This window comes from Vombatus ursinus, unplaced genomic scaffold (genome assembly GCF_900497805.2).
Source record: "Vombatus ursinus unplaced genomic scaffold, bare-nosed wombat genome assembly UNPS02005659.1, whole genome shotgun sequence".
Lineage (NCBI taxonomy): Eukaryota > Metazoa > Chordata > Mammalia > Diprotodontia > Vombatidae > Vombatus > Vombatus ursinus.
Genome location: NW_020945437.1, coordinates 22,542,904 through 22,570,595, shown reverse-complemented (window position 1 = coordinate 22,570,595; position 27,692 = coordinate 22,542,904). Strand labels below are relative to the sequence as shown.

The window sequence follows — 27,692 nt, the reverse complement described above, 5'->3', positions numbered from 1 at the left end:
TCTCTTTTCTCAAGGATCCCAGTCTAAAGGGAGAGACAAACAACTATACACAAACAAGATATTTACCAGATAAATTGGGGGTAGTCTCTGAGGGAAAGGTACTACGATTGAGGATGGGGAAAGACATTTTTACAGAAGATGGGATTTTAAAATTTTAGCTGGGACTTGATGGAAATCAGAAGAAGGGAGATGAGTATGGAGTGTTTCAGGCTTTGAGAACAACCGGCGAAAACGCACCGTGTAGAGATGGAGTGTCTCGTTCCAGGAAAAGCAAGAAGGGTAGTCATTTAATAGCAGAGTCCCAAGAGGGGTGTGATGCATCAGAAGATTCGATATGGAGGAATTCAGGTTATGAAGGGCTTTGAATGGCAAGTAACAGATTTGTATAGCTGGCGATAATAAGCAGGCACTGGAGTGTGTGTGTGTGTGTGTGTGTGTGTGTGTGTGTGTGTGTGTGGGTCACACTTGAACTTTAGGAAGATTTATTTCACAGCTGAGTGGAGGGTGGATTGGAGTGAGCAGAGAACCTGAGGCAGGGAGATTAAGCAAAAGGTAGTTCAGGTGTGAGATGATGGGAGTCTGCCCTAGGATGGTGGTAGTGTCAGAAGAAAGGGGCATAGGTGGACAAGAGATTTTATGAAGGTAAAATCAGCATGACTTGGCCACAGATTGGGTCTGGGGCAGGGGAGGAGAGAGAATGAGTTAAGGATACCTAGGATTTCAAGTCTGGGTGACAGAGGTTAGTGGTGCCTTTGGCTGTAATAGGGAAGTTAGGGAGAGGGAAGGGTTTCAGGGAAAAGATAATGAATTGTTTTGGACATGTTAAGTGTAAATCGTTTATGGGGCACCTAGTTCAAGATTTCAAATGGGCAGTTGGAGATGCAAGTCTGGGGGTTAGGACTGGATAAATGGATATAAGAATCATCACCATCTGGTGCAGTGGATAGAGGTCTGGCCTTGGAGTCAGGAGGACCTGAGTTCAAATTTGACACTTACTAGCTGTGTAACCCTGGGCAAGTCACTTAACCCCAATTGCCAAAGCAAAAAAAAAAAAATCATCACCATGGAGATGATGGGCAGCTAGGTGGCACAGGGGGTAGAGTCCTGGACCTGGAGGAAGACCTGAATTCAAATGTAGCCTCCAATGCTTACTAGATTTGTGACTCTGGGCAACTTATTTAGCCTCTGCCTGTTTCCTCCTCTGTAAAATAAGGAAGTTGGACAGGTCCTCTGAGGTCCAACTGGAAATTATGATACTAAAGCCATGTCTGTATTTAACTTCCTGTTTGTACATATTTGTAGAATCACATTTGTATCTGTGTCTGTCCCTATGTGTAGACAGAGGAGAAGGTTGCTGACCAATTCCAAGCCTCCCTCTGGGACACAGCCATGAGGAACAAAGCAGAAGCTCCCCATACCACTCCCAATCCCAGAACCCTGAGCTGATCCTGGGAGAGCAAGGGAGGCTGGGGAAGGTGGTGAGGGAGAATAATAGGAAAAGACCTTTGGAATTAGGGGAAAGAATGGTGAGAATGGGCTGTGGAAAGAGTCCTGCCATAGGGAGATGACATGCTATGGTGTGTGTCCTATGTGATCTTTGATAGATCCAGTCACCTTTTTGAACCTCAGTTTCTTTTTCTGTAAAATAAGGAGAGGGTGGTTTCTAAGGTCCCTTCCAGCTCTAAATTTTATGATCGTAAGGCAAATATGATCCTTGGCTTAAAAAAATGATAAGGCATTAGATGACATCCAAGGTCTCTCCTAGATGACAAAACTGAAGTACAGAAAGGTGAGTGACTAGCTCAAGGTCATATAGCTAGTAAATGGCAAGAATCAGGATTTGAACTCAAATCCTTTGATTCCAAATCCATCCTCTTATTGTAGTTCTGTGATTGGGGAGCAGAAAGCATAGCACAGGAAAAATGAAAGAAGGAAGGCAGAGGGGAGGAGGAAAGGGGAGGGTGTTGGAAAATGCCCTGGACTTGAAACAGACCTGGGTTTAAACCCCTGCTCTGAGGTATATTTATTTGACTTCAGGTTATTTGATTTATTTGACTTCAGGTAATCTTAATCTCTCCAAATTTCAGTTTCCCCAATAGTAAAATGAGGGGATTAAACTTGGCTCTTCAACTGTCTTTAGTCAAATGGATTTATTTTAAAATGTGTGCTACCCTCAGCTGGCTCCTGGGAAACTGGGCAGTGCTGAGCCCCGCTCTTCAATGGAGACCTAAGATAGGGCTGGGATCCTTCCATCTCTTATCTCCAACCACTAGGTCCCCAGGGCCCCTGGGAGCTGGGTGGTATTTGGGGACAGATCCAAAGCTAGACCGAGACCCAATACTACAGTTAGAGTCAAGGCTCCAGGAAGTTTAAAGTTCCCATGTTTTTGGAAATCCTCTCACTTAAAAATTTGGAGGAAGTCTTCCCTCAGTGCAGGTTAAGAGCCATTGAAGTGCCCAGAATCCTTCTCTCTCACCTCCCACCTGCAGGAGAAACAGCTAGGGGACCATTTAGACCAACCTCCCTCCCTGTGCTGAAATCTCCTTTTATAGTCTCCTTGACTGGGTCATCCAACCCCTGCTTGGACCTGGAATGATCTATGATGAGCTTACTACTTCATAAGATAGCTATTGTGCCACAGAAACTTCTGATTGAGTTGAAACTTACCTTATTCCTCTCAGGACTTTCTCTGCCCTGCCCCCACCTCCACCGAGTTTCCCTTTGTTTCCCCACTAGAATGTAAGGTTCTTGAGGGCAGGGACTGTCTCTCTCTACCAGTATTTGTATCCTTAGCATTTTAGCTCAGTACCTTAGTAAGCACTTAATAAATGCTTGTTGATTTATCTCTGTGTACCATGTATCCCTTTCCCCAGTTATCTGGGATCATACAGAATACATCTTCACCACTCCTTAATGGCCCTGGTTCTTCCCTCTGAGATCACGAAGAATCTATCCTGTTAGACAGTTGAACACAGAGCTCAGGTGTTGCTTGTAAATCTTTTCTTCACCAGGTTCAATAACCAATATGGCTTCTCTCCCCATGCTGGTTCCATTTCCCTCATACAACCCTTCAAAGACTGGGAAATGTGACTATCTGGAAAGCAGCAAAGGCACCATTGGCCCTGAAGTTTTCAAGTCCTGGTTTTGTTATTGATTCTCGCTTTTCTACCATTGACTAGCTAGCAGGGTGACCACAATTCCCTTCCCTTCCCCTGGTCTGTTTCCTTCTTTCAAAATGAATTGAGTTGGACTAGCCAATCTCTAGGACCTTTCTGGTCCTTTCCTCAATGAAAGTCTCCTTGCCCCAGCTGGACCCCCTTGGGGAAGCCGAGGATATGCTCCTCCTGTCTCCCGCCACCCCACAGTAGAGGATTGGCACACACAAGCCGATGAATGTCTGACTGTATATGGGTTGGTTTACCTTTTCAGGTTTACCCTCAAATTTATTTTTATTTTTTCAATTGATAATTTATTTTTTTCTCCTTTCCATCTCCACCACCTCAAACAAAACAATCCCTCTTGTAACAAATAAGCAGAGTCAAGCAAAACAAAGTCCTGTGTTGGTCACGTCCAAAAAACATCTCCTTCTGCATCCTGGGTTCACCACCTCTGTCAAGCTTCATCATCAGTCCATGGAATGGTGAAATGTTGCTCCTCCTCCAGTTTCTCATACCTGCACCTCTCATTTGAGCTACAGGGAAAGGACTGGTCGAACTTGGGAGTGGTTTCTGATCCTGGTTCTGGCAATCAATCAATCAATATTTATTAAGCACCTACTATATGCCAACCTCCTGCCACTGCCCTCTGGTTCTGTTTCCTCTTCTATAATATGCAGTAGGACAACACAACAGCTCTGAAATTTTACTTGATCCATGACTTCATCCATTGTGCCTATGTTCTACTTAAACATTTTGTTCTTTTTGCCCCATTAAACTGCAATCCTCCTGAGGGGCAGGGACTGAACTTTCTCTTATCACCAGCACTGGTAAGTCCATTGAATTACATGAGCTCCGGTGTCAGAGTATGAGCTCCTGGGTGGGCAGGGCCCAGGGCCTTCATTCAGTTTATGTACCTAGAGAAAAAGCTCATCTAGGCTTTTTCGCTCCATCAAGAGTACTTTCTGCAGCACAGCACACTCGCCAAATTAATAACTGCCCAGGCAGGGGCCCTCATCTGAGGCCAGGCCCATCTGCTGTCTTTTAGACACACACACACACTCCTTATAACAAAGAATCCTACCAAAGCAGGGCTCCTGTGCTCCAGACTGAGACACCAGAAATTCCTTGATACCAACGGCTCACTCTCACCTCACCCTTGAAGTCCTGAGATCTAGTCCTTGGCCAGCGTGACTCAGACCCCAAGAGAGACCTTCACCTACCTTAGGAACTTGGATAAGGACACTGTCCCAAAGATGAGAGGGGGTGGACACCTGAAAATCTAACGGTCAATGGCTGGAATGGGTTTTCTGTGTGCATGTCTTGCTTCTCCAGATGGATTGTGAGCTCCAGGCTCTCTGCCCCGAGATGCATTTTTCCTGGTTTTGCTCCCCCCTCCCCTCAACCCGGATTTAGCCCAAGGAAGATGAGAAATCAGAGTCACATCTCCTTTGAAGAAAAGGAAACCCATAAGTCTAGAAGAACACATCTCAAAGAAAGCTAACAGGACCAGAACTGGAGAGTATAAGAAAACATTCCATCCTCTCTGCTCCTTTCAAACCAAATGAGGTAATATTTGTAAAGCACTTAACATTATGTCTGGTACGGAGTAGGTGCTTAATAAATGTTTATTCCCTCCCTCCTTTCTCCACCCATCAGGAGGGACCTCTATAGGAAGAAAAAGGTCCAAAGGGGAGGGCAGGTGGTAGAAATAAAAGCTTCTTGTCCTCTCAAGTCAGGAAAGAAGCCATTCCTTTCAAGCACTTAAAGACCCTTCAACTCTCCCATTAACTCACCAACTCATTTTCTTCCCTCCTCAGGTATCTGCAGATAGGGTACTGGATTAGGAGTCAGTAGACCTGGGTTCAAGGATCACCTCCTACATGAAGCCTTTCCTGATCTCTCCTATCCCCAACTGCTCCAACTACCCTGTACTCATTTTGTTTAAATTTTGCATAGACATAAATGTTGGCTCCACTCAGAACATAAGCTTCTTGAGGGCAGGGATTGATGGTTTCACTCTTGTCTTTGTATTCCAGTGCGTGACACATACTAGGTGCTTAATAAAAGCTTGTTGATTGATTCGCTGAGTACTAAAGAGATGTGAACTAAGGATCATTCAGGCAGCTAGCTGTCCCGGTGGATGACACACTGGACCTGGAGGCAGGAATACCTATGTTCAAATCTGATCTCAGACACTAGCTGTGTGATGACCCTGGGCAAGTCACAACTGTTGCCTGCCTCAGTTTCCTCATCTGTAAAATGGGATAATAATAGCACCAACCTCACAGGGTTGTAGTGAGGATCAAATGAGATCCTATTTGTGAAGTGCTTGTCAACCTTAAAGCACCATATAAATGCTAACTATTATTCATCCCCACCTGCTTCCCTCCCTCCCACCCTTCCCCCACCCCAAGCCTTCTCTTTTCTAAGCTAAACATTCCCAGCTTCAACTGATCTTGTCTGGAATGATCTCCTGTCCCTCTGCCACCCTGGCTGCCCTCTGCTGCTAGGCACAGGATGGCACAAGAACACAAGAAACAGGGCATTTCTTTTCTTGTTCAATAAGTGATTCTGCAGGGAGTGATACCACTTGTGCTTCCATATTTACATTGTGATTGGAGCTGTTTCAGCACTCATCAGAGGGGGCGCCCATTACCCTTGGAGGCCGTATTTAAAAATTTAAAAAAATGAATTTCATTCATGCGCACAGACAGACAGACATCTCACACACATATGTTCCCCTCTCTGGTTTGGAAGAGTCCCAGGTGGCCCTGACTACTGGACCCTCTTGTATTGTAGTTCCATTGTGGTGGCAGAGCTAACTGAGGAAACATCTCTGCCTGGGGCATGGGGAAAGAAGAGTCAGGTCCTGTCTGGGGTTTCCTCTTAGCTTCCCCCATGTGGGGCTGACAAGGAGCACTCAGTTCCTGAATGCCCCCACCCCCATCTTCATAGCAGCTGGGGGCAGTGACGGCTGTGGTCTCTGCTCCTCCCAGGAGTTCGGAAACAAAGCACCTCCTAAGAGGAAGGGTTCCCTCCCATAGGGACTGTAGCCTCCCTCTATGACCAGGGCCAAGGACAGCTTGGCTCTTGATTCTGACCACCCAGAACATATACAGGGATGAGGTGCTTGGCCAAAGAGGACTCTAACAGGTTGGTGCTAACTGAGAACGTGGGTGAAGGCAGAGCTGAGGGGTTGGGGAAGGCATCTTGACAACTCTTTCTCCATGTCACCTTGATGTCCCCACTGGAGCCAGTATGGGGACCTGCATGGGGTACTTTCTGCTGGTCTCTGCCTTGCACTCCAACTTCCTACATATACCACCAGCTCTCAGAGGGCTTTCTACATATTTACAGGCCAGGCCATGGGGCCCAGTGGCCCTTCCCATGCTTGGCTGGAAGGGTAGGAATGGGCTGGGGACACTGAATCTTTCAGGGTTAGCGTCCTCCTCTGCCAGGGCGTGTCTTGGGCTCCACAGGGGTGAGGACATCATTGGAAAAGCCATTTTCGGAACACATGGAGAGCTCATCCGTGTTCTCTACACCATCGCTGATTTCTGAGAGTTAGGAAAGGAGAAGGGTAATTAATATATGTTATGTACATGCTCATGAAACAGAAGAGATGAGAAATAAAGGAGTGGGGAGCAGGGAAGAACGCCTGGCCAAAGACACCTCCACCTGGCCTTGGGGAGGAGGCAGGCAGACTGATACTGATGTCAGAGACACCCAATCTCTGGGTGAAGTGGGGGAGGGTAAAGACTCTGGCTCTAGCTAAACTGGACATCTATCCGCTAAGCTTATAGCAAGGATTCTGTTCAGGTGCCTCCCAATATCCTCATTCAATAACTCAAATTGCAAACCTTAAAGCACTAAATACTTGCTTCTTTTGTTATTAATTTATTATGTGACAGGGAATAGTGAGGGACAAGTCTAGAGAGACCGGCTAGATGCCATCAACAGCCCTGAATACCATGAAAGGTGAAGGGGAGCCACTGAAGGCTGCTGAGAGGAGGAATTCTGTGATCAGGGCTGTGTATTAAGAAGATGTAATGGAAGGAATCCTGGACTGGAGTCCGACGGACCAGGTTTGAATCCTGGCTTTGCTCCTTCTGAGCTATGTGATCTTGGGTAAGTCTTACAATCTCTCTGGACCTCAGTATCCCATACGTAAAATGGGGGAGGCAGTCAGACTACATCTTGAAGGCTCCTTGCTGTTTTAAATTCTTTGTTTCACCACAATGCCTTGGACTAAGGGAAGGAGTCTGGAAGCAGGGAGCCCAGTTGTGACCAAGGACAAATGAGAACTCAATTAGTTGTTTCAGACCTTTATCTCCAGAGACTTCTAGGGGAACATTTCAGGTGGAGGGGAGGAAGAGAGAGAGAGGGAGACAGACAGACAGAGACAGAAACAGAGAGAGAGAGATGCTGGAGAGAACAGAAGGAGGGAAGGGCTAGAGAGGCTCTGGGGAGGGAGAGAGGGGAAGGGGCAGGGAGAGCCTGGGGGGGAGAAGTGGAGATGGAGGGAAAGGTCACCCAAGGAGAGAAAGAAACATCGGTCGTGGGATAGAAGGGAAGGGGATAGAGAGATCTTGAAGGGAAGGGGTATGTGGGTGTAGGTGTGGTGGGGAGGGGCCCCAGGGGTGTTCAGGGAGAGGAGTTCTTTAGGACAGAGGTGTCAACCACACTGACTGCTCCCCACTGAGGCCTGACCAGATAAAAATGTAATTAGGAAATGTTTAACAATAAATAAAAATGAAATAAATCATAATGCTAAAATGTGGTTTTCAAAGTCAATATGCACGCACAGGGATCCTTATATATAGTTTTGTGACTGGATTTCTATTTGAGTTTGACTCCATTGATTTAAGGGATAGAGGGGGAAGGGAGGCTCCTTAGAGGAGAAAACAGAGACCTTAGCAAGGAGACAGAGGATCAGGAGGAGGCTGCTAGAGCCAGATCCAACAGGCTTGTGTCCATTGTTAAATTCTCAGCAAATCAGGGCTTAATTTACTATTTTGTTGATTGTCTAGACTTAAGAAAGTGATGGAGAAAATGTTAATAGCGCAGATTAAACTAAATTAAAAGTGCATCCTGCATACATTTCCAAGAGGTAATTAAGAGGACTGGAGGAGGGAGAGAGAGTCTTTTCTCTTGAGAAAAGGGGTAACATGGAGAATTAGGGGGGCCAAGGAAGAAAGTCAGATTCGCAGATCTGCAGTATTCATAAATTCATAGGTTCAGAGCTGGAAGGGACCTTAAGAGTTGTCTAATTCAACCAGCACATTTTTTCTTTTTTTAAAAAATCAATCAATCAATTAACTTTTAGTTTTCAACATTCACTTCCTCAACCAGCACATTTAACCAATGAAGAAATTGGCTTCTTCAGAGAAGTGACTTGCCCAAGGTCCCACAGGGAGTAAGGAATAAAGTTGGGAATTGAACTCAGGTCTTCTGACTCTAAGGGCATTTAGGTGGTACCATGACGCACAGAGGTCGGGCCATCAGGAAGACTCATCTTCCTGAGTTCCATTCTGGCCTCAGACACTTTTACTAGTTGGGTGACCCTGGGCAAGTCACTTAACCCTGTTTGCCTCAGTTTCCTCATCTGTAAAGTGAGCTGGAGAAGAAAATGGCAAACTACTCCAGTGTCTCTGCCATGAAAACCCAAAATGGGGTCATGAAGGGTCAGATACAACTGAAACAACTGAACAACAACAATAGGGATTTGGAGAGGCAGAAGTGAGGAGTGAGAGCACGCTAGGCATGGAGAAGAGCATGGACAGCTCAGAGGTGGGAGAATGCCATGCAGGGGAAGCAAAGAATTCATTTCAGCTGAAATGTCGACCATGTGATGGTGCGTGATATCAACAACAATTGAAGTCAATAAGCATTTATTCTGCACCTTCTTTGCGCCAGGCACTGTTCTAGGCACTGAAGATTCAAGAAAAGCATAAAGCAATCCCTGCTCTCCAAGAGCTCAAGGGGCAAGACAACCTGTAAATAACTATGTACAAACAGGACACAGACAGGATCAACTGGAGGTAATAAGAACCCAATCTAGAAAGATAGGTCGGAGTCAGATGGTGAAGGATTTCAAATGTCAAGCAGTGGTGGTTGTCTTTTGTCCTGGAGGCAAGAAGGAGACAGGGGAGACACTGGAGTGAGTGAGCACCTGTTTAAACTTTTGCTTTCGGGATGCTGCTTTGGCAGCTGTCTAGAGGGTATAGTGAGGAGGGGAGAGACTGTAGGTGGAGACTCCTGTTGGGAATCTCTGTAGTCCAGGGGAGAGGTGATGAGGGTCTGAACCAGAGCGAAGCTGTGTGAGTCCAGAGAATGGGACACATGTGAGAGATGTTGGATGGATGGGACTTGGCAACTCATTGGATATGGGGAGTAAGGTTGAGAGAGAGAGAAAGGAGGAGCTTAATAAACAGTTGATGAGAATTCATTCATTCATCTATCAACCATTTATTAGTCAGCAACTCTGGTGTGCAGCACACCGTTGGGCACGTAGTAGGTGCTGAAAAAAATGCCAGTTGACTGAATGACTGACTTGGCCCTGGGAAAAATACAAAAATAATCTATCTTCATGTAGCCTGTATATGCTCCAAGACCCAGTTCCAATGCCTCCTCCTTCAGGAAGCCTCCCTAATCTCCCCTGCCAAGTGATTTCTCCTTCCTTGGCACCTTGGCACTCTATATTCCTCTTATGCTGTTACCATATTCTTATTTGTGTTTTAGTTTTCTGTTCTCTCTGGACTTAGCCCACCTACTAGACTGTGAGCTCCCCGAGGGCAGGGAATGAATCTTTAATCTTTCTATTATCTCTCTATACACAGTAGGTGCTTAATAAATGTTTGTTGTTGTAACTTGTGTCTCCTCCAACAAAGTACTCTGCACACAGTAGGGGAGTAAATATTTCTTGAATAGACTACATTAATAAATTGGGGCAGGAGAAGGCTGCTCTTATCTTCTTGACTGGGGGTCTATGATACCCTATTTGTCTGTGCTGGTTCCCTCACTAGTCAATGGGCTTGGGGACTGAAAGATACTGGTAAAGGGGCCAGGAAAGCTCAGGACCCTGGGGGTGCCAATGAAGAGGACCATCCCCTCTAATCCCTCAGGCTGAGCTGTCCAACTTTGGGGAAGGGTGTTGAAATGGGGAATTCTCTATAAGCTGGTGTCAATTCTGGACCAAGCCCACCCAACTCTCCCTTCTGTTTGAAGACACTTTTAGTTGATTTTGGGTGGAGACACTCTGGAGCATCACAAAGTAAGATCAGGCAGTCTCAATACTTTTTAATGAAAACATTCTTGTCAATGCAGTTGTGATCCCAGCAGGAAGATGGGTTTGCACAGAATGATCCACGGTCTTTTATCTTCTCTAGTCAATGATAATGTAGGGTTAGGGTTCAGTCTGGGACCAGAATTAAGGAATCAGGGGAGATGGTTTCATTAACACCGTGCTCAGGCCAATCACCTGGCTTCTTTTACTCTTGAGGATGTAAGGCAGCACTGCCTTCTTCTTCTTCTTCTTCTTTTTTTTCTGGCAGCACTGCCTTCTGAAGCACTTCTGAAATAGGGGGAGAGGGGTGGTCTAGGAACATGGTTCATATTGCCACCTAGTGGGGTAGAATGAAAGAGACCAGACCTGGGGGCTTGCTAAGATGGTCTTTAGTGGAGCTTAGAATCCTCGAATCCAAAATGACAGAACATAGAATGCTGTATCTGGAAAGTTCCTTAGAATACAGAATGTCAGATCTGACAGGGACCTTAGAAGCCAGAACGTCAGAGCTGGATGAAAGGGGTTTTAGAACCCAGAATGTCTGAATTGGGAGGGCCTTTAGCACAGAGACCTTATAACAAAGAATGTCAGAACTGGGAGGAGTATTAGAACACAGAAATGTCAGAGCTGGGAGGGTCCTTAGAGCCCAGAATGTCAGAACTGGGATGGGCCTTAGAACATAAAATGTCAGAATTAGGAGGGACATTAGAACACAGAATGTCAGAGCTGTAAGGGTTTTCTTTAAACAGAAGATGGTGGGAATAGTAGGAGCATAGCAGAGAGCTTTTGGGTGTGGATGATATGTTGAAAAAGACTGCTGGTCTTTCAGTCTATAGAGACCTAGAGTTTAAACCCTACCCTGATGCTCACTAGCTGTGTGACCATGGTGAATCACTTAGTCTCCCTGAACCTCAGTCTTCTAATCTGTAAAATTTGGATAATACCTGTCATACCTCCCTCATAGGGTTGTCAAATAGCTCAAATGATAGAATTTTTGTGAAGTGCTCTGTAAAACTTAGAAACACTATATAAATGTCAATGTTGTTATTAAAGAAGGAAGAAAAAGGTGGCATCATGGTGGGAGCAAATTTAGACTGCCTGCCTAGCTTCCTGCCAAAAAAAAAAAAACCCAAAAAACCAAACCAGGACAGAGACAAGATATAGAAGCAGTGTGGGGGTGGGGGAGACCTCAATTCCCCAGTCATTTGCTGGGCCTCTTTTCATAAGGAAACGTTTTTGACTTGCATTAATGATGATTTAGAAGAAGGCAGGAGTGGCATCAGTGATTGTTATTCTTGATCTAATTCTCCCAAACAAGTTGAAATGACGGGATTCTTAAGAGGAAGTATTGCAGCCAATCCTCCTTGGAGTATGGGCTAGAGGACCAGAAAGCTGGGGGTACAGATTCATAGGCATCTTAGATTTGGGAAGAAGAGATTCCCAACGGTTTGAAGAAAGGATAGCTCAGATCCTCTGGCCTATAGGGTACGTCATTTCATGATGGACGGGAAACTCTCAAGAAAGAAAGCCTACAAATACAAACAGAAATCATTCCAATGGGGAAAAAAAGAGAAGCTAGCTTTGAGTTAAACTTTGAGACCCTCTGATTTACAAAAAAAAAATCAACTGAGTAAGTCCAGGATGGGAGAGGTATAGCTGGACTACAGTCAGTATGTAAAGGAGCCAGGGATTTTCATGGACTGCTTAGCTAATGTAATTCAATAATATGACAAAGAAGCTAAGAGAACAGGACATAGCAGAAAGTCTAGACCCGAGAGCAAAGGGTCTTCACTTGGGGCCCATTAACTGGCTTATATGAATATTTTTAAGGAAGCTAGTAGTACAGTGGATATAGCACTGTGCCCACAGTCAGGAAGACCTGAATTCAAATCCAGCCACAGACACTTGCCTAGCTGTGTGACCCTGGACAAGTCATTTAACCTCTGTTTGCCTCAGTTTCCTCAACTACATAATGAAGATAATGATAGCACTTACCTCGAAGAGTGTTGTGAGGATCAAAGGAGATACTATTTGTAAAGTTCTTAACACAGTGCCTGGCACATAGTAGGTGCTATATAAATGTTTATTCCCTTCCCACTATTTTGGTAATTCTATTTCAATAGAATCTGTTTCCTTTGTAACCCTATGTAGTTCATTTTTATGCAATTAAAAACATCATTCTGAGAAGGGGTTTCCCCAGACTGCCCAAAGGGTCTACGACAAAGCTTAAGAACTAGAGTGAAAACAGTGAGGGTCCCACTCTTCTCAGCTCTCATCAGGCCACATCCAGAACAATTTTGTTGTGGGTACCACCTTTTAGGAAGGACTCTAACAAACTGTTAACAGTTAAATAATAAAACCGAGCATCATCTAAACAAGTGATTTATTTAGCAGCGCATGTGGTTGTAAAGCAAACCGGGCTCAGGGCTTTCAGCAGCCAAGAACTGAGACGCTGGTTGACTTTGAGACTTCATTTCACAAAATGGTAGATAAAGCAAAATGGAGTCATTGATGCTATTTCAAGGTTACAAAACTGAAGAGTGTCCAGAGACCATCGATGGGCGGAGGACTTGAAACCATGTCACATGGGGAGGGGTTTAAGGAACCAAGGGTATTCAGTGTGGAGGTGGTAAGGCTCAGGGCAGATGGGAGGGCAGTCTCCACTATCTGCAGGGTTGTCATATCAAAGAAGGGTTAGATCTGCTTTGCTTGGGCTGAGACAGCAGAATTGGGCTTCAATCAATGGTACTGAAGAGGATTTCAATTCAAGTAAGGAAAAACTTCCTAATGGAGAGTCGTCCTAGAAACCCCATCCCCCCGGGTTAGTTACAGGAAGGCTGAATGAACGATTTTGGGAATATAAGAGGTGGAATTCATGATTCAGCCAAGGGCTGGACTAGATGCCTTCTGTGGTCCCTTCCAGATCTGAGATTCAGTGACTGTGAACGCAGAACACAAAATATTCAAGCTAGAAGAGAACACAGAACACAGAACATCACAGCTCGAAGGGAGCTTAGAACCTAGAATAAGAAGGCTCAGAAACAGAAGGAATCTCACAGGGCAAATATTCCAACTTGCTCATTCTACAGATGGGGAAACTGGGGTCTAGAAAGGGAAGTGACTTTGCCCCAATGACACACATACAACCAGCAGCCAGTGGCTCAGTCAGGTCCAGAACTGAGGTCTCCCGAGGGTCATCTCACTCCCCTTTATCATTGTGACTTGTGAAATTCAAATCCTTAGGGCTTGTTAGCCCAGGATGAGAAATGTTGGTTGAATTTATGGGAAATGTCTATCTGGGCCATTTGCATATAATCTGTTTCCAGAACTGTGTATCTCAAAAATGTGTGAGACTGGTTTTGAGGACTGTGTGAATAGTGCAAACCTATCTCTGTTGACAGAGGCACAACTCAGAGTATGTGTTCTACTCACGGCTGTATAAAGGGCAGGATATTCAGAAAGATGGGCCCATACACACACACTTCTACACCAGGCTTTCCCCATGATAGAGTCCATCGGCTAGGACATATCTGTCTATGTTGTGGAGGTAAGGAGCAGCTACTAAAGAGAGACATTCTTTATGGTAGGCATTCTTAACCTAGGGTCTATGACCTTTAAAAAAAGTTCTGATAACTATTTCAATATAGTTTCCTTTGCAATATTATAGATTTTATTTTATGTATTTAAAAACATGATTCTGAGAAAGGGTCCATAGGTTTTACCAGACTGCCAAAGGGGTCCATTACACAAAAATGATTAAGAACCCCCGATTTAAGGGATGCCCTTTCTCAGGAAAGCTGGGATAGGGTACCTGCTCCCCTTTTCCACATTTCCCACCTCCAGCTTTATCTTTCCCAGATCCCTCCCCCACAGCAGGTTCAGAGGGCAGATCCCGCGGCTCACCTGAAAAGATCAACTTCTCTTTCATGATCTTGACATCACGGCTGGTCCTACGCACAGCTGCACTGAGCATGATCTGTTCTGGGTTGTAGGTCCGGATGCTGCCCAGTCGCCACCTATGGATGGGAAGAAGGCTGAGGGTGATGCTCTACTGTTTTGAGTGGCCTGGGCCTAAGCCCTGAGCCAGTGTGCCCTGCCTGCATAGTAAGGGCCAGTCAGGGTCAGGTTCAGGAAGCCTGATCATAGGGCTTAGCATTTGGGTCTCAGGTCTTGCTGTTTCCTCCCTTTCCAAGAAAGAGACCCCAAGCTACAGTAGTCGCTCTGGAGTAGAGTATTCCAGAAAGCAGAGGGAAACTAAGAGTCATAAATCATGTTCTGTCAAAGTTAGAAAGCTTCTCAGAACACAGAATGCAGAGCTAGGAGGGCCCTGAGAGGTCATCTTCTGGTCTAGAGAAAGAACTTGAGGCTCAGAAAGGGCCATGACCAAGGTCATGGAATAACACAGCCCAGTCTAGAACCGAAGCATCCTGTTCCCTAGCTCAAGGCTTCTTCCAGCATACATCTCACGCTCTGAGGGGTACACTGTGTTTGTAAATGTCTAGCCTATCCCCTTACCCTTGCAAGGGGTCTGCTTTAACAGAGGTCATGATTACAGGGGAACTAATAATTAACAGGGGTCTCTTGTTGTACAGTGGCCTACTATAATAGAGGCACTATTTACAGGGAATCTATAATCATTATAAGAGATCACTACTATAGTGACTTGCTGTAATAGGGGCCTAATATAAGAAACACTAACTATTAAAAAAGGCCTGTTATGTATTTGAAGGGTATACTACAAAAGGGGCCTGCTATGCCAGCGATCACTACTACAGTGAGTGGCCTGCTACAATAGGTGCCTAGTATAAGAAGAACCTATTGGAACAGCGATCACTATTACAGTGGCATGCTATATAATAGGGGCTGAATATAAGAAAGGCTAGCTACTAAGAAAGGCCTATTACGTATCTGAAAGGTATACTATAAGAGAAGCATGCTATATCATCGATCACTACTACAGTAGCTTGCTATAATAGGGGCTTCATATAAAGAGTCTGCTATTACAGAGATCTATGTTATTGATAACATACAACCATAGGAATCACTATTACAAAGGCATCAGCTAGGACAGGCTACAGTATAAGAGGCCCACTGCATAGAAGATCTGTTTTAACACGTCTTTATTAAAGGGGATCAATAGTGATTACTGCAGGGCAGAAGACATTGCCAATAACAGATGTGGTCTAGCTAAGATCTACTGTAACAACTATCAACCCGAAACTGGGGCCTTTTGGAACTGTGATCTGATCTATGAGGTCTCTGATGTAACAGAGATTTGCTATCCAGCAGGTATGCACTAGGCACCAGGGGTCTGCTCTAACAGAGGTATGCGATTAGAAAAGTCTCTAGGCAGAGAATTGGCTGTAATAGGAGTGAGCTAAAACTCACAGTCTACAGCACATGGGGTCTACTATAAGAAGAATACACTGAAAGGGCCCTGCTATAACAAAAGTCACTGTCAGAGGGAGTCTTCTATAACCTGGAGGATTATTATTCAAGAAGGTTTGCTAGATCCAGACTTGGGTATAAAAGTATTTTATACCCAATATTGGGTATTTTGTATAAAATATAAAAGAGGCTTACTGGTTTGATAAGGGGTTGTTATACTGGGGTTCACTACAACAGGAGTCTACTATAACAAGCTTTGTGGGGCTGGGCTATCGTGACAGGGAGTCTGCTAGAATGGAGGGGGGGGGGGGGGGGTCAGACAGCATCTACTTTTAATGGCTAGCGAAGAAGGAACCAAGAGAAAGAAGGGAGGACAGTCTTGTGGGGGAAGAGGGAGGAGCAGAAGAGTGAAAGGGGAGCAGAGCTTGTCACCAGGGAGACAGTGCTCCTCTGCCTCTCTTCTACCCCCAGTGCTAAAGCAATGTGACAATCCCAAACTGCTCTTCAAGGGGAGCTACAGTCTGAAGCATTAACCAGCCACGCTGAGGGTGTTCCTCTGATGGCTAAGGGAAAGCTAAGCAAGGAGTAAGAGGTGGTGGAGGAATGGCTTTGAGGGGAGGCTGGGGAGGGGGGTATCGAGATGGGGCACGTATGAGTAAGGGAGAGAGAAGGGGAAGGAGGCAAATGACCAGCGAGGCCTTTGGTTCCATCCTTTGCTGGGGGGGAGGGGGGGAAGGGACGATTGTTATGGGGACGCAAAGAATGCTAGGGCTCTTCTCCCAGTCAATGGCTTATCCAGGGAGTAGGGATAGGCTCCTTCTCCACCAAAAATCAAATGGATCATTTTATAAATTAATTATCCACAAAAAAGGGTAGAAGGTGAGTTCTGGCTTAAAAGTAGGTATAAATTTGCAGGGGTATTGCTAAGAACATCCCAGTGGGCTCCATCTCAAGTGACCCTTCCCCTCAACATATAAAAATCTGACTTGGCATCCAAAACAAATTAGAGGAATAGTACTTTATGAAAGTGATTCTTCTTTTTATCAACGAGGGTTCTCTTTACATGTCAGCTTCTCTGACCAGTATTTAAAAGAATACAGATCTGAAGTACCCAGGCAGAGATCCCCTAGCATAGAGAAGCCTGCCCCATACAGCTATAGCCAGGGGCAGGAGCCAGACCTTCCTTCCCGTCCTCTGAAGGCAGGGAAGGTTTGGACAACATTGTAAAAGATGGAGGTTGGAGGGCAGGAAGCATTTCCTGCTAGCAAGGGCTGCTGGGCAGTGAACTGGGAAGGAGCGGGAAAAAGAATGAGGGCAAGAGGACCCTTAAACCGTGCTAACCCAGCCACAGACACCTGGAATGCCAGAGGAGGAAGCATCTAGGGGATCAGCCAATGCAACCTCCTCATTTGGCAGATGGGCGAACTGAGGCCAAGGAAGGGAAATGACTTGCCCATGGTCACATAGAAAGTTAGTGGGAGAGCTGATATCAGAACCCAAAATCTCCCTAAAGGAAGAGGTAAGGTTAAGGAGATTGCGGGTGGGGGTTGGAAAAGAGTTTTGGAAACTCTTTTATAATCAGGACAGTGAAGGACAGAGAACTATGAGGATAGGATGGGCAGAGGGGAAGAGAGAGGGAGAAATCCATGATCACTGATAGAGAGAGAAGCAGAGAGAGTGGCAAGCAGAAATTAATCTATATCAGGGGTGGAGGAGAGAGACAGAGAAGTGGGAGTGAAGGGGAGAGGGAGAAAAAGAGAGAGGGAAAGGGGAAAAGGGAAGAGGGGAAAAAAGAGAGAAGGAAGGAGGGAGAGAGAGATAGGAGAGGGAGAAGAAGGGAAGGAGAGACATATAGAAGGGGAGAAAGAGGGAGAGGAGAGACTGAGCCATGTGTCCAGGGTATTCCAGAACTGTGCTAGAACTGTGCTAAGTGCAATGCCAACCACAGCCTACCAGACACCACCACTGTAGAAAGTCTGGTCTGGGAAGAAGCCTACAATTAGCACCTGTGCTTTAATCCCACAGAGCTCCAGAGCTCCCCTGCCATGCAGCACAGCCCACATCTCCTGAATGGCTGGGCCATGGGGCTCACTGCTCCCTCCATTTTGGCCGAGGAAAGGGCCTAAGGCAGTGGTTTTTAATCTGGGGTCTGTGAACTTTAAAAAACAACAACCATATTTTGATAACTGTATTTTAATGTAATTGGTTTACTTTGCAATCCTATGCATTTATTCTATGAAATTAAAAATGTGACTGAGAAGGGTCCACAGGCTTCCCCAGACCGCCAAAAGAGGTCCAGGACACAAAAATGAAGGGAACCCTGAAAGGGGACAGGGTGGGGAGACTGAGGCAGCCTTCTCCTCTTTTGGGGATCTAAAGGAGATGTCAGTTGGAACTCCAATTGACAAAAGCAGTGGTTTTTCCTTTTTTATCCTTTTCCCAGCTCAGCCCCTGTCCTTATTCTCACCTTAGCCCCCCCAGCCCTGCTGAGTGCAATTCTCTTATCCAAGGGGGATAGGAGGCAGAAGGGAGGCAGAAGGGAAGGAAGAAAGTGTTCCTTGAGAAGGCGGAGAGGGGAGGGAGCACAGAAATAGTCTAGACTACCAGAACTGGAAGGGTAATCTTAAGAGTCCATTCAGTCCAACCTCCTGATTTTACATATGGGGAAAATGAGGTTCCCAAGAAGAGAAGTGATCTGTCTAGGATCAGACAAGTCAGGGACCAACTGAGCTGGGTAAAATCAAAGTTTCTAGGGCTCTTTTTATCACACTAGGAGAGAAGTCGAAGGAGAAGTGAGAAGGATGGAGGGAGATGGGAGACAGGAGGAAAAAGCAGGAGAGGAAGAAGGGAGAATAGGACAGGAGGAGGAGTAGAGGAGGGAAGCAAGGGTAAGGTGAGGAAAAAGAAAACAGGAGAATGGAGAAGGAAGGAAAAGAGATAAGGGAGTGAGGGATGGGAAGGACAGAGGCTAAGTGGGGAGAGGAAGGCCAAGTAGGGAGGAAAGAAAGGCATCAGCAGAATTACCTGATTAAGTGATAGCTGAGAGAGGCCCGAGCGCAGCAGAAGAGAAGAGAGGAGGGACAGGCACAATGGTCAGAGAAGTCAGGGGCCTCTGAGGGGCTTCCTCCCCCCGACTCCACCCAATGGGTTCTTTGCTCTCTCCCTGGCCAGCTTCCATCTCCCCAGTGCCTCCTGAACCTCCCTGGGGCACAGGCCACAGGGAGGCGCAGCCCTGTGCTTCTTGTCCAGGGTAGGGGAAAAGACGGTCTTTCATGGGGCAGACAAAGCATCTCCTCTGACACCCTCTGAGACAGGGATGTGACGGGGTGAAAAGAATTCTCGACTGCAGACCAGGAGAGTGGGGGGCCTGCAGATGATTCACTGTGGCACCTCAGTGAGTCAGGTTACTGTCCCACTTGACAAAGGTACTAATCTCTGTGCGGTCAACTCCACACAGGCGCTATGAGGAGGCACATGGGATAATGGATGGGGAAAGCCGCCCCTCCAATCCTCTGGTCAAGGGCAACCTTAATGATATAACAATGTTAATAATAATGATGATAATAATACTGATACCCATCATAATAAAAACAACACCACTAATGATGATAGCTAACATTTATAGAGTGCCTACTATGTGCCAGATACTGTGTTGAGCACTTTACAAATTACAACCTCATTTGATCCTCACAACAACCTCTGGAGGTAGGCGCTATTATTATCTCCATTTTACAGATAAGGAAACTGAGGCAGACAGAGGTGAAGTGACTTGCACAAGTTTTTGCAAATGATTCTCTGCAGCTGAATGCACATTCCCAGTCACACAAACTGATTGAAAAATAGGGAATTTAGGACCCTCCTTGGAGAATAAAAATGCCAAATGCCACCTTAAAGGCGGGCTTTGCTTCAGCAAGGAGTCTCTCCGGGATATGTTCAAGATATATAATTGTTCCTTGAAAAATTTAACTGCAGAGACAACTCTGTTCCCCCAGTGGAATATAAGCTTCTCGAGGGCAAAGATGGTCTGACTCATCCAGCATAGAGCCTGGCACATAGTAGGTGCTTAATAGACAAGATAAAACGCTGTGAAAATAGAAAAGGGCCTTGTAAATAGTAAAAGGCTTCACAGATTGTTAGTTATAAACTATAAATTGCCTTAAAATTATAAAAGACATTATAAATTGTTAAGCCCCTAAAAGGGATTATAAACAGTTATAATAATAATGATGATGATAGCGGATATTTCTATGGCAGTTTAAGGTTTGTAAAAACACTTCACCTACTAATTTCATTTCAGCTTCACAACAATCTTGTGCAGCATGTACTTTAGGTGTTATCATTCCCTATCCACTTGTGTTGGGGACAGGATGCCAACCTGAGTTTTCCTTCCTTCCAAGACCACTATAAGACACTCCCTTCTTGAGAGCTCCCTATGGATTACAAAGAGCTTTTAAAATATAAGGAGCTTTAAAAATTGAGGCACAGGCAAAAATGGGATTATTCTCTATAGATAAAGTGTCTGGATTCTCTTAAGTGTTCCATCATACTCTCCTCTGGGAGGAAGACTGAACAAGGCCCCACAGGCCAGTTTTGAAGAAGAGGGAAATTGACACTCAGAGATGGAAAGTGACTTGTTTAAGGTCACATGGTAAGGGGGTAACAGAACTAGGATTTTCCTTCTTTTTTTTTTCTTTAAAATTTTTTTTTTTCTAATTACATGTGAAAACAACTTAGGATTTGAAACCTGGTCTCCTGATGCTCGGTCCGGGGCTCTCATTTCAGCCCACCAACCTTGCCAGAGCTGAGGCACAACTGGGATCAATCCTTTTAACTTCGGGTTTGTTTTCCTATACACTGAGCTTGACTCTGGGGTTTCAGCCTCTGGCCAAAGAGGAGAAGGAGAAAACTCTTGGGCTCAAAGGATTCAGAACTGGAATCAGCCATACAGAATTATCTAGACCAGAGGCAGCAAATGCCTAATGCTTACCCAACCAGATTAAAATGTAATTAGGGAAAAGTTAAACAAGATAAATAAAAATACAACACAACATAATGTTAATTTGTGGTTTTCTAAATTAATACGCACACATTTCTATTTGAGTGTGACACCTCTGATCTGGACCCATCTCCTCATTTTAAAAAGGAGAAGCCAAAGCTCAGACAAAAGAAATGACCGGTCCAAGGTCCCTTAAGTAACCTCAATGGGCAAAAAATGGTACAGCTGAAAGAACCTCGAGATGAGGCCCCTGGACTGCAAGGAGTTTGTGGCAATAGGTTGAGGGTAAGGTTAATCCTGGCCTGGCAGGAACCAGGGCTTGGGGTCCAGCCGTTGGAGGTAGCCGACATTACTCACTTCTGAAGTACGAAAATGCCCACGATGAGTGTGAAGGAGACCAAGTCAGCTGTGATCCAGATGAGACAGTACTCGTCCGGGGCCTGGAAAACAATTGGATACCCAAAGGACTCAGCGGGCAGGAGGAGCCCCTCCAGAAGGAGCTGCAACAATTCACGGTCCTTCCTCAGAGAGGAAGATGAGGTGATTGGATTAGAAGGCCTCTGAGGTCCCTTTAAGCTCTAAGTCTACGATCCTATGGTAATATAGGGATATAATAACCTCCCTGATGTCTTTTGGTGGCCTAAATGGGGCTTGGGCTCTCAAAGGTCCCATCTAGTTGGAAAGCCTTTAAGCCCAGGGATGGACTCAGCATTTGACCTCCTAGCTAAGGTCCAAGAAGCTCATTGCTGCGATCATCAATTTTTTGGCCACAGCAACTCACTGAAACGATAGAGTAAGATACAGAAGGGAGGGGAGTTGGACCGGTGACCCAATCCACACTGATGAAATTACTAATCACTTTAAGTATGGGAAAATGGGAGTGTGTCTGTATCTGTGGGGTGGAGTATCTTTAGGTAACACGTGAAAATCAAGCGATGGTGGAATATTATTACCCTGTAAGAAAGGATGAATATGAAGACTTCAGAGAAGCACAGGAAGACTTACATGAACTGATGCAGAATGATGCAAGCAGGACCAGGAAACAATAGGCACAACTACAACAATGTAAATGGAAACAACAAAACTACAATTTTCATAACCAAATTTGGCCCTGGAGAAGAAACAAAAAATCGAACACTATTTCTTGTTTGCAGAGTTGGGGGAAGGATGGACGTGCGATATGGCATCCATTATCAGACTTGGTTGATGTGTGGGTTGGTTTTGCTGAACTGTCTTTTTTCTCTCCTCTTTCTTTATGTTTTTATTCCACGTTAGTGTGTGGAGTATATATCTGGGATGTCAGTGTTTGTGGAGTTTGTGTCTTTGTGGAGTTCATGTCTCGGTCTGGAGTTGTATATCTTGGTACTATGTATGCACCTATGAGGACAGCTATGCATCTGGAATGTTCTCCCTATCAACTGCTGATTCTCAGAATCCCAGGATTCCTTTAATACTTGGCTCAAGCACCACCTGCCTCGAACAGGTCTTTCCTGGATCCCCCCCACCTCCCAGCTGCTAGGGACATTTCCTACAAGATGCCTTTCATCTACCATGTATTTCTTGTAGGTTACCCAGTAGAATGAAAACTCCTTGAAGGCAGAGGTTGTTTTTGCCTTTTAAGAAAAAATTTCCCTAGTGTTTAATATTTCTTCTGACACGTAGTAAGTATTTAATAAATGCTTATGAATTGATTGTCTGGGATGTACTACTTTACCCTCCCAGGTAGTCAATAAATGTTTGTAAATGTAAGTGGATAGAAGTGGGAAGTATGTGTATTTTATCTCCCTCTCTGTATGTGTGTGTTCCCCTTTATTTCTCCCTTTCTCTTTATGTTTACTTGTCTCTTTCTAACTTTTTCCTTGATCTGTCTGCTTTTCTCACCGTTCATTCCCTTCTTCCTACCTTCCAATGACCTCCCAGGATTGTTGTGAGGATCAAATGGGATAAGAATTGTAAAGCACTTAGCACAGTGCCTGGCACACAGTAAGCACAATATAAATGTTATCGTTATTCCTTTCCCATCTTCCACTTTATTTAGATCTCATTCAGAACAGAAGTACTATATTAGAAATTTTTTTCATTAACAATGAAAAACACTTTATGTTCTTGGTCATTAATTTTAATTAATATTAATTAATGGTGTACCTTTTTATTTCAGAAATACTGTACTAGGAATCTTTTTTTGTGATCACTGAATAACATTTTATGTTGAAGGTCATTAATTTTTAAATTGATGAGTTTAATCTTTTATTTCTTTCCCTTAAGAAAAGAAACAAAATCTGAAAAAGACCACGCAAATTTGCCTTTTGTTTTTATGTAGCCCTATGGAGACTTGATAAGAAACCTCAATTCAAGTCAATTTATACCCTGATTTTTGGAGATTTCAAATGGAAGGTGGGCACAGGGAAAATGAAGAGAAGATGTAGGAAAATATGGTTTGGGTTTAAGACATGAAAGAAGCCAAAGGTATGTAGACCACCCAGAAACATATGTTCTTTAAGAGTTGGAAGGCATTGGACACTGCAGGCACTGAATAAAATGGCAAAAAAAAAAAAGAAAAGAAAAGAAAAGAAAAGAAAAAGAAACTAGTTATATCCAGACAGACAAAAAATGGCTGACTATTGATGTGGGAGTCATATCAACAAAGGTCAAAATCAATATCCAATTTGAAGACACATTGATGAAAATAAAAGACACACAGAACTGCGACAGCTAGGATCTGACTGATCCTGCAGCCACTGATGCTGGAAAACGAGAAATTAAGAGACAAAGACATTGACCTTGATGATGATCATTTCACACAAGAGCTGAACCAGCATAAAGCAGTCATTACAACAAGGAGGTCAAATGGGCTCAGAAACCGCCTTATCCGCACAATGATAAACCATTTTGCTCATCGAAGAGGGATGGTAGCCAGGGGCAATACCAGTTGAGAGTATTAACTCATTTGCAAAAATACTAGAGGGGAGATGGGTGGATGACTGTAAGCCTCAAAAATAAAATGCCTTTTAGCTCTAAATCTGTGATCTTATGTGCAACCTTAGACAGATCATTTTTTCTCTCTGGAGCTCAGTTTCATTACCTGTAAAACGGGAGGGTTGGATTAGATGCCTCTAATGTTGCTGCTGGTTCTATATTTTTGACCCTCTGGTTCTTTTATTGAGAAGCAGCTTAGTGTAGTGGAAAGAACATTGGACTTGCGGAGCCAGGAGGCCTGGTTTTTGTATTCTGGCTCTGGAACCTATGAACTGTGCGATTCTGGATAAGTTTCCTCATTTGAAAATGAGGATAACAGATGCACCACCTCCCTCGTGGAGTTGTTGTGAACATAATTCTTTATAAACCTTAATGCAACCAGAGAAATGAGAATCATGATGATAAAGAGAAAAGAGGATGGGGCCTTGGAAACAGGCCAGACTTGGCATACAAGCTCCATAGACCACCTTGACCTCTCCATCACTTCCCTTCTGTACAAAATAGCATTTATTTCTTATCTAATTTGTCACTTTTGTTTAATCCACCCACATTTAAAGTTACGAAAATTAGATCTGTGTTTTCTTCCAGGTATCTCTAGTATTTTTCCTCTAAATTGGATCTGAAGTCCAATTTCTGACATTTGATGCTTACATAACTCTGTGCAAGTCTCTCAATTTCCCAGTGCCCCCCAGAAAAATTCCTTAAGACTCTAAGTTATAAGATTTGCATTGATACAGGGACTACACAGATAAAATCACAGATCTAGGGGAATTTTTTTTTTCACACCCACAGGGCAAGAAAGGGGAACTGGGTTCCTTAGCTCTTAGTTCCAGTCTCCTATAGTGTTGGCTTATTAGAATGTAAGCTCCTTGAGGGACTGCCTTTGACTTTGCTTTGTGCTTAGCTCAATAAGCGTCTAATAAATGTCTCTTAATTATTTTCTCTCTGTCACCTGTGCTGGGGTCTGCCAGGCTTACCATGATCCAGATGGGGGAAGGCACCTTGGACAGGGTTTGGGAGTTGTCAGATGTGACAGACTGGACACCTGAGCACCACAGGAGGGAGAAGAGCCAGGGCTCATTGACCGTGTAGAGGTTCACGCTCAGGTTCCACGCAGAGCAGTCCCTAATTAGGGGAGCAGGGAAGAGTGAAAAAGAACACGTGAGTGCCTCTGAAGTCTGACCTCTCAGAACCAACTGGAAAACCACAGTCATGGGCGCTTCTGAGCTGAAAGGGCTCTTAGGTCTTTTAGCCTAACTTCCTCATTTCACAGAAAGGAGGAGGGGATAGGTGTGAGTTAGTGGCAGAGCTGGGACTCAAGTTTAATTCCTAACTCATCACCCTGTATTTCCTTCTATTACATCATGGTCTAGGGATGTCCTTTCTCCCTAACTAAACTGTAAGCTTCCTGAGGACAGGGATACAGTAGTAAAGTTAAGAGCTTCCCCACTCGTCTGAGGATTCCCTGGAACCAGGGGGAGGGGGAAAACACTGGAAGGAAGGTGTGGCTGTACCTGATGTCCTGGCTGGAGACCTGAGTGTAGCGTAAGTTCAGTTTCTGAATGTGCTCACGTCGTAGACCGGCAACTGTCTCTTTGATGTCTGAGGTCTGCTGGAAGCCTGGGGCTACTTTCTCTACCAATGGCCTTTGTCTGCTGGGCAGCCACATAACCTGGGATGGAGTAGGGTGGGGTTAGGGGGAGAGGAAGAAAGGACCTAAAGTCAAGGCTCAGTTTGGGATTGGGATGAGGTTTAATCTAACTTTTCATTCAGGTCTTTCTCAATCTCCACCTTAACACAAGGAGCCAAAGTGAGAGTCCAGCAGCTCAGGACACAAGAGAAACCAGGGTGGGGTCTCTACTTGGAATCTCTTCCCTCCCATCTCCTGAGATCTAGGAGGAAGGGCACCTGGAAAATGGATGGATCGCTCTAATACGAGACAGAACATGGTTAGTGAATGGTAGAGGTCAAACACAGAGAAGCCCATGACATTCAAAGATGGAGGGAGCACTTATAGTCAGAATTCAGGGAAGGCTTCCTGATACCTGAGCTGGGACCTGAAGGAAGAGGTTTTCGGTGGGTAAGGAGACCACCCCAAACATGGAGGAGAGCATGAGCCACAACAGAAGTAGGAAAGGGTTTGTATTTTCTCTCTTTGCCAGACCAAGAGTTAGCTAAGGCAAGGGCAGAACTCCAAATGGTCCATGAGTTCATGGGTCAAGCTTATTGCGGATGTAGCCATGCACTTGGAGCAGCCTACCTGGCTTCCCAAGGGGCCAGGGATCTGCCCATAGTCCATGGAGGGCTTACCAGGTGTTGTGGGAGGCCAGAGCGGAGGATAGCATCCAGAGTGACATTGAAGAAGGTGCCCCTGTAGGGGTGGTCATGGGGCAGATCCCAAAGGTTGAGCAGCAGGGTCATGTTCCCTTTGGCCAGTTCCAAGAGGTCAGTCAATTTGCAAATGGACTGGTTCTGTGCTTCCCTGTAGTCAGAGGCTGACAGTGAGTGCACGGTCCAGAAGGGGTCAGTCTGTATGCACAGAAGGTCCACATGTCAGTCATGCCACACACAAGCTCCATGGATACCCTACCACTCCATCACACCCGTTCTGAATGAATACGTATTGATTTTTCATTTAATTTGTCACTCTGGTTGAATCCATTCACATTAAGGTGATGAAAATTAGATTTATGTTTTCTTCCATTTGTGTCTCTAGTATTTTTTCCCCTAAATTGGGATTTTCTTGGTTTCTCTTCCTCTTTAAGTCAGGATTTTGTTCCTATGATTAGTTTTGCTTAATACAAACCCATTATTCTTGACTTTCTTCCCCTCTCCCTCTAATCCCTACTCCATGTTTACCAACCCTTTAGTTATGAAGTTTTGTTTAGCTTATTTCTTTCTGGAAAACAACAACAACAATGTCGTAGTATTAAGCACTCACTATGTGTCAGGCACTGTCAGTCAGTCAGTCAATACACATTTATTGCTAAGCTTCTGCTCAAAGCTCAGGGTAAAGGCTTAGCCTGGGGTTAAAAAATGCCTCCAGTTTTACTTACTCTGCTAAGGCGTGTTTTTTTTATGCCCAAAACACCCTCCTTTCCAAGTCTCTCTACCCCATTTCTTTAAGACCCAGATCAGATCCCACCCCTTCCATTAATTAAACCCTAACTCTTCTGTATATTCCATTCATTTCCTTCTACTCCTAAAAACCTGTAGGGACCCCAGACAGGTTTAGCCACGATCCCATTCAATGACCCTGAATTTACTAAGTGCCAACTACATGCAGAGGACCCTGTGTATTATGCTACCCAAATGCAAATGTCAAATGACACAGCAACCCTACCCTCAAAGGGCTTATAGACTAATAACAGGGAAGGATATAATATATGCACATGGAAATAATACAAAGTAGAATGTGTTGGGACAACGGCAGGATCCGGACAAAAAGCTCTGGGGAAATTTAGATAGAGGGAGAGTATATGTTACTATGGGGGGTGGGAGGGTTAGAGTTAGGGACAGTGAGGGAGGATCAGGGAAGGTTTCATGGAAGACGGAGCATGTGCCTACATTCTGCCTAGTAAGAGTCACTGGTGTTTGTACTGTCTTGTGCCAGACTGGGAGTTCCCTGATGGCAATGATGTACCCTATCACCTCATATCACACCTCATGGAAAGCACTTTGCAAACCTTACTATATAAACGCTTGCTATTATTATTGTTGTTGCTGTCATTGTTGTTGTTTAAAAAGCACAGAGGAGCTACAATTTTCATCGCTGGAGGGAAGACAACAGATAACGGCCCAGAGCTATTTTTAAATAAATATATACATTTCATGGGATAATGCACATGAAATCTTTTGCCACCTGTTGAGGACCCCAACATTGATGTCT

The 27,692-nt window shown here is 44.7% G+C and overlaps 1 protein-coding gene across 12 annotated transcripts in view; it reads right to left on the bottom strand.

Moving 5' to 3' along the window:
• Positions 1-5,572: 5,572 nt before the first annotated feature.
• The window catches only part of GDPD5 (glycerophosphodiester phosphodiesterase domain containing 5), a 168,086-nt gene continuing 145,966 nt past the window's right edge, over positions 5,573-27,692 (bottom strand). For 11 of the 12 annotated variants that reach the window (XM_027848315.1, XM_027848306.1, XM_027848313.1 and 8 more), the window contains 6 exons: positions 26,114-26,332; positions 25,318-25,475; positions 24,781-24,928; positions 21,185-21,267; positions 14,347-14,459; positions 5,573-6,715 (listed from right to left, as the gene is read on the bottom strand). In XM_027848315.1, the coding sequence (XP_027704116.1) occupies positions 6,597-6,715; positions 14,347-14,459; positions 21,185-21,267; positions 24,781-24,928; positions 25,318-25,475; positions 26,114-26,332 (840 nt within the window). In that variant the 3' untranslated portion in view covers positions 5,573-6,596. Of the gene's footprint in view, positions 6,716-12,809; positions 13,412-14,346; positions 14,460-21,184; positions 21,268-24,780; positions 24,929-25,317; positions 25,476-26,113; positions 26,333-27,692 lie in introns of those variants that run through there. The other variant, XM_027848316.1, reaches the window with a different exon arrangement.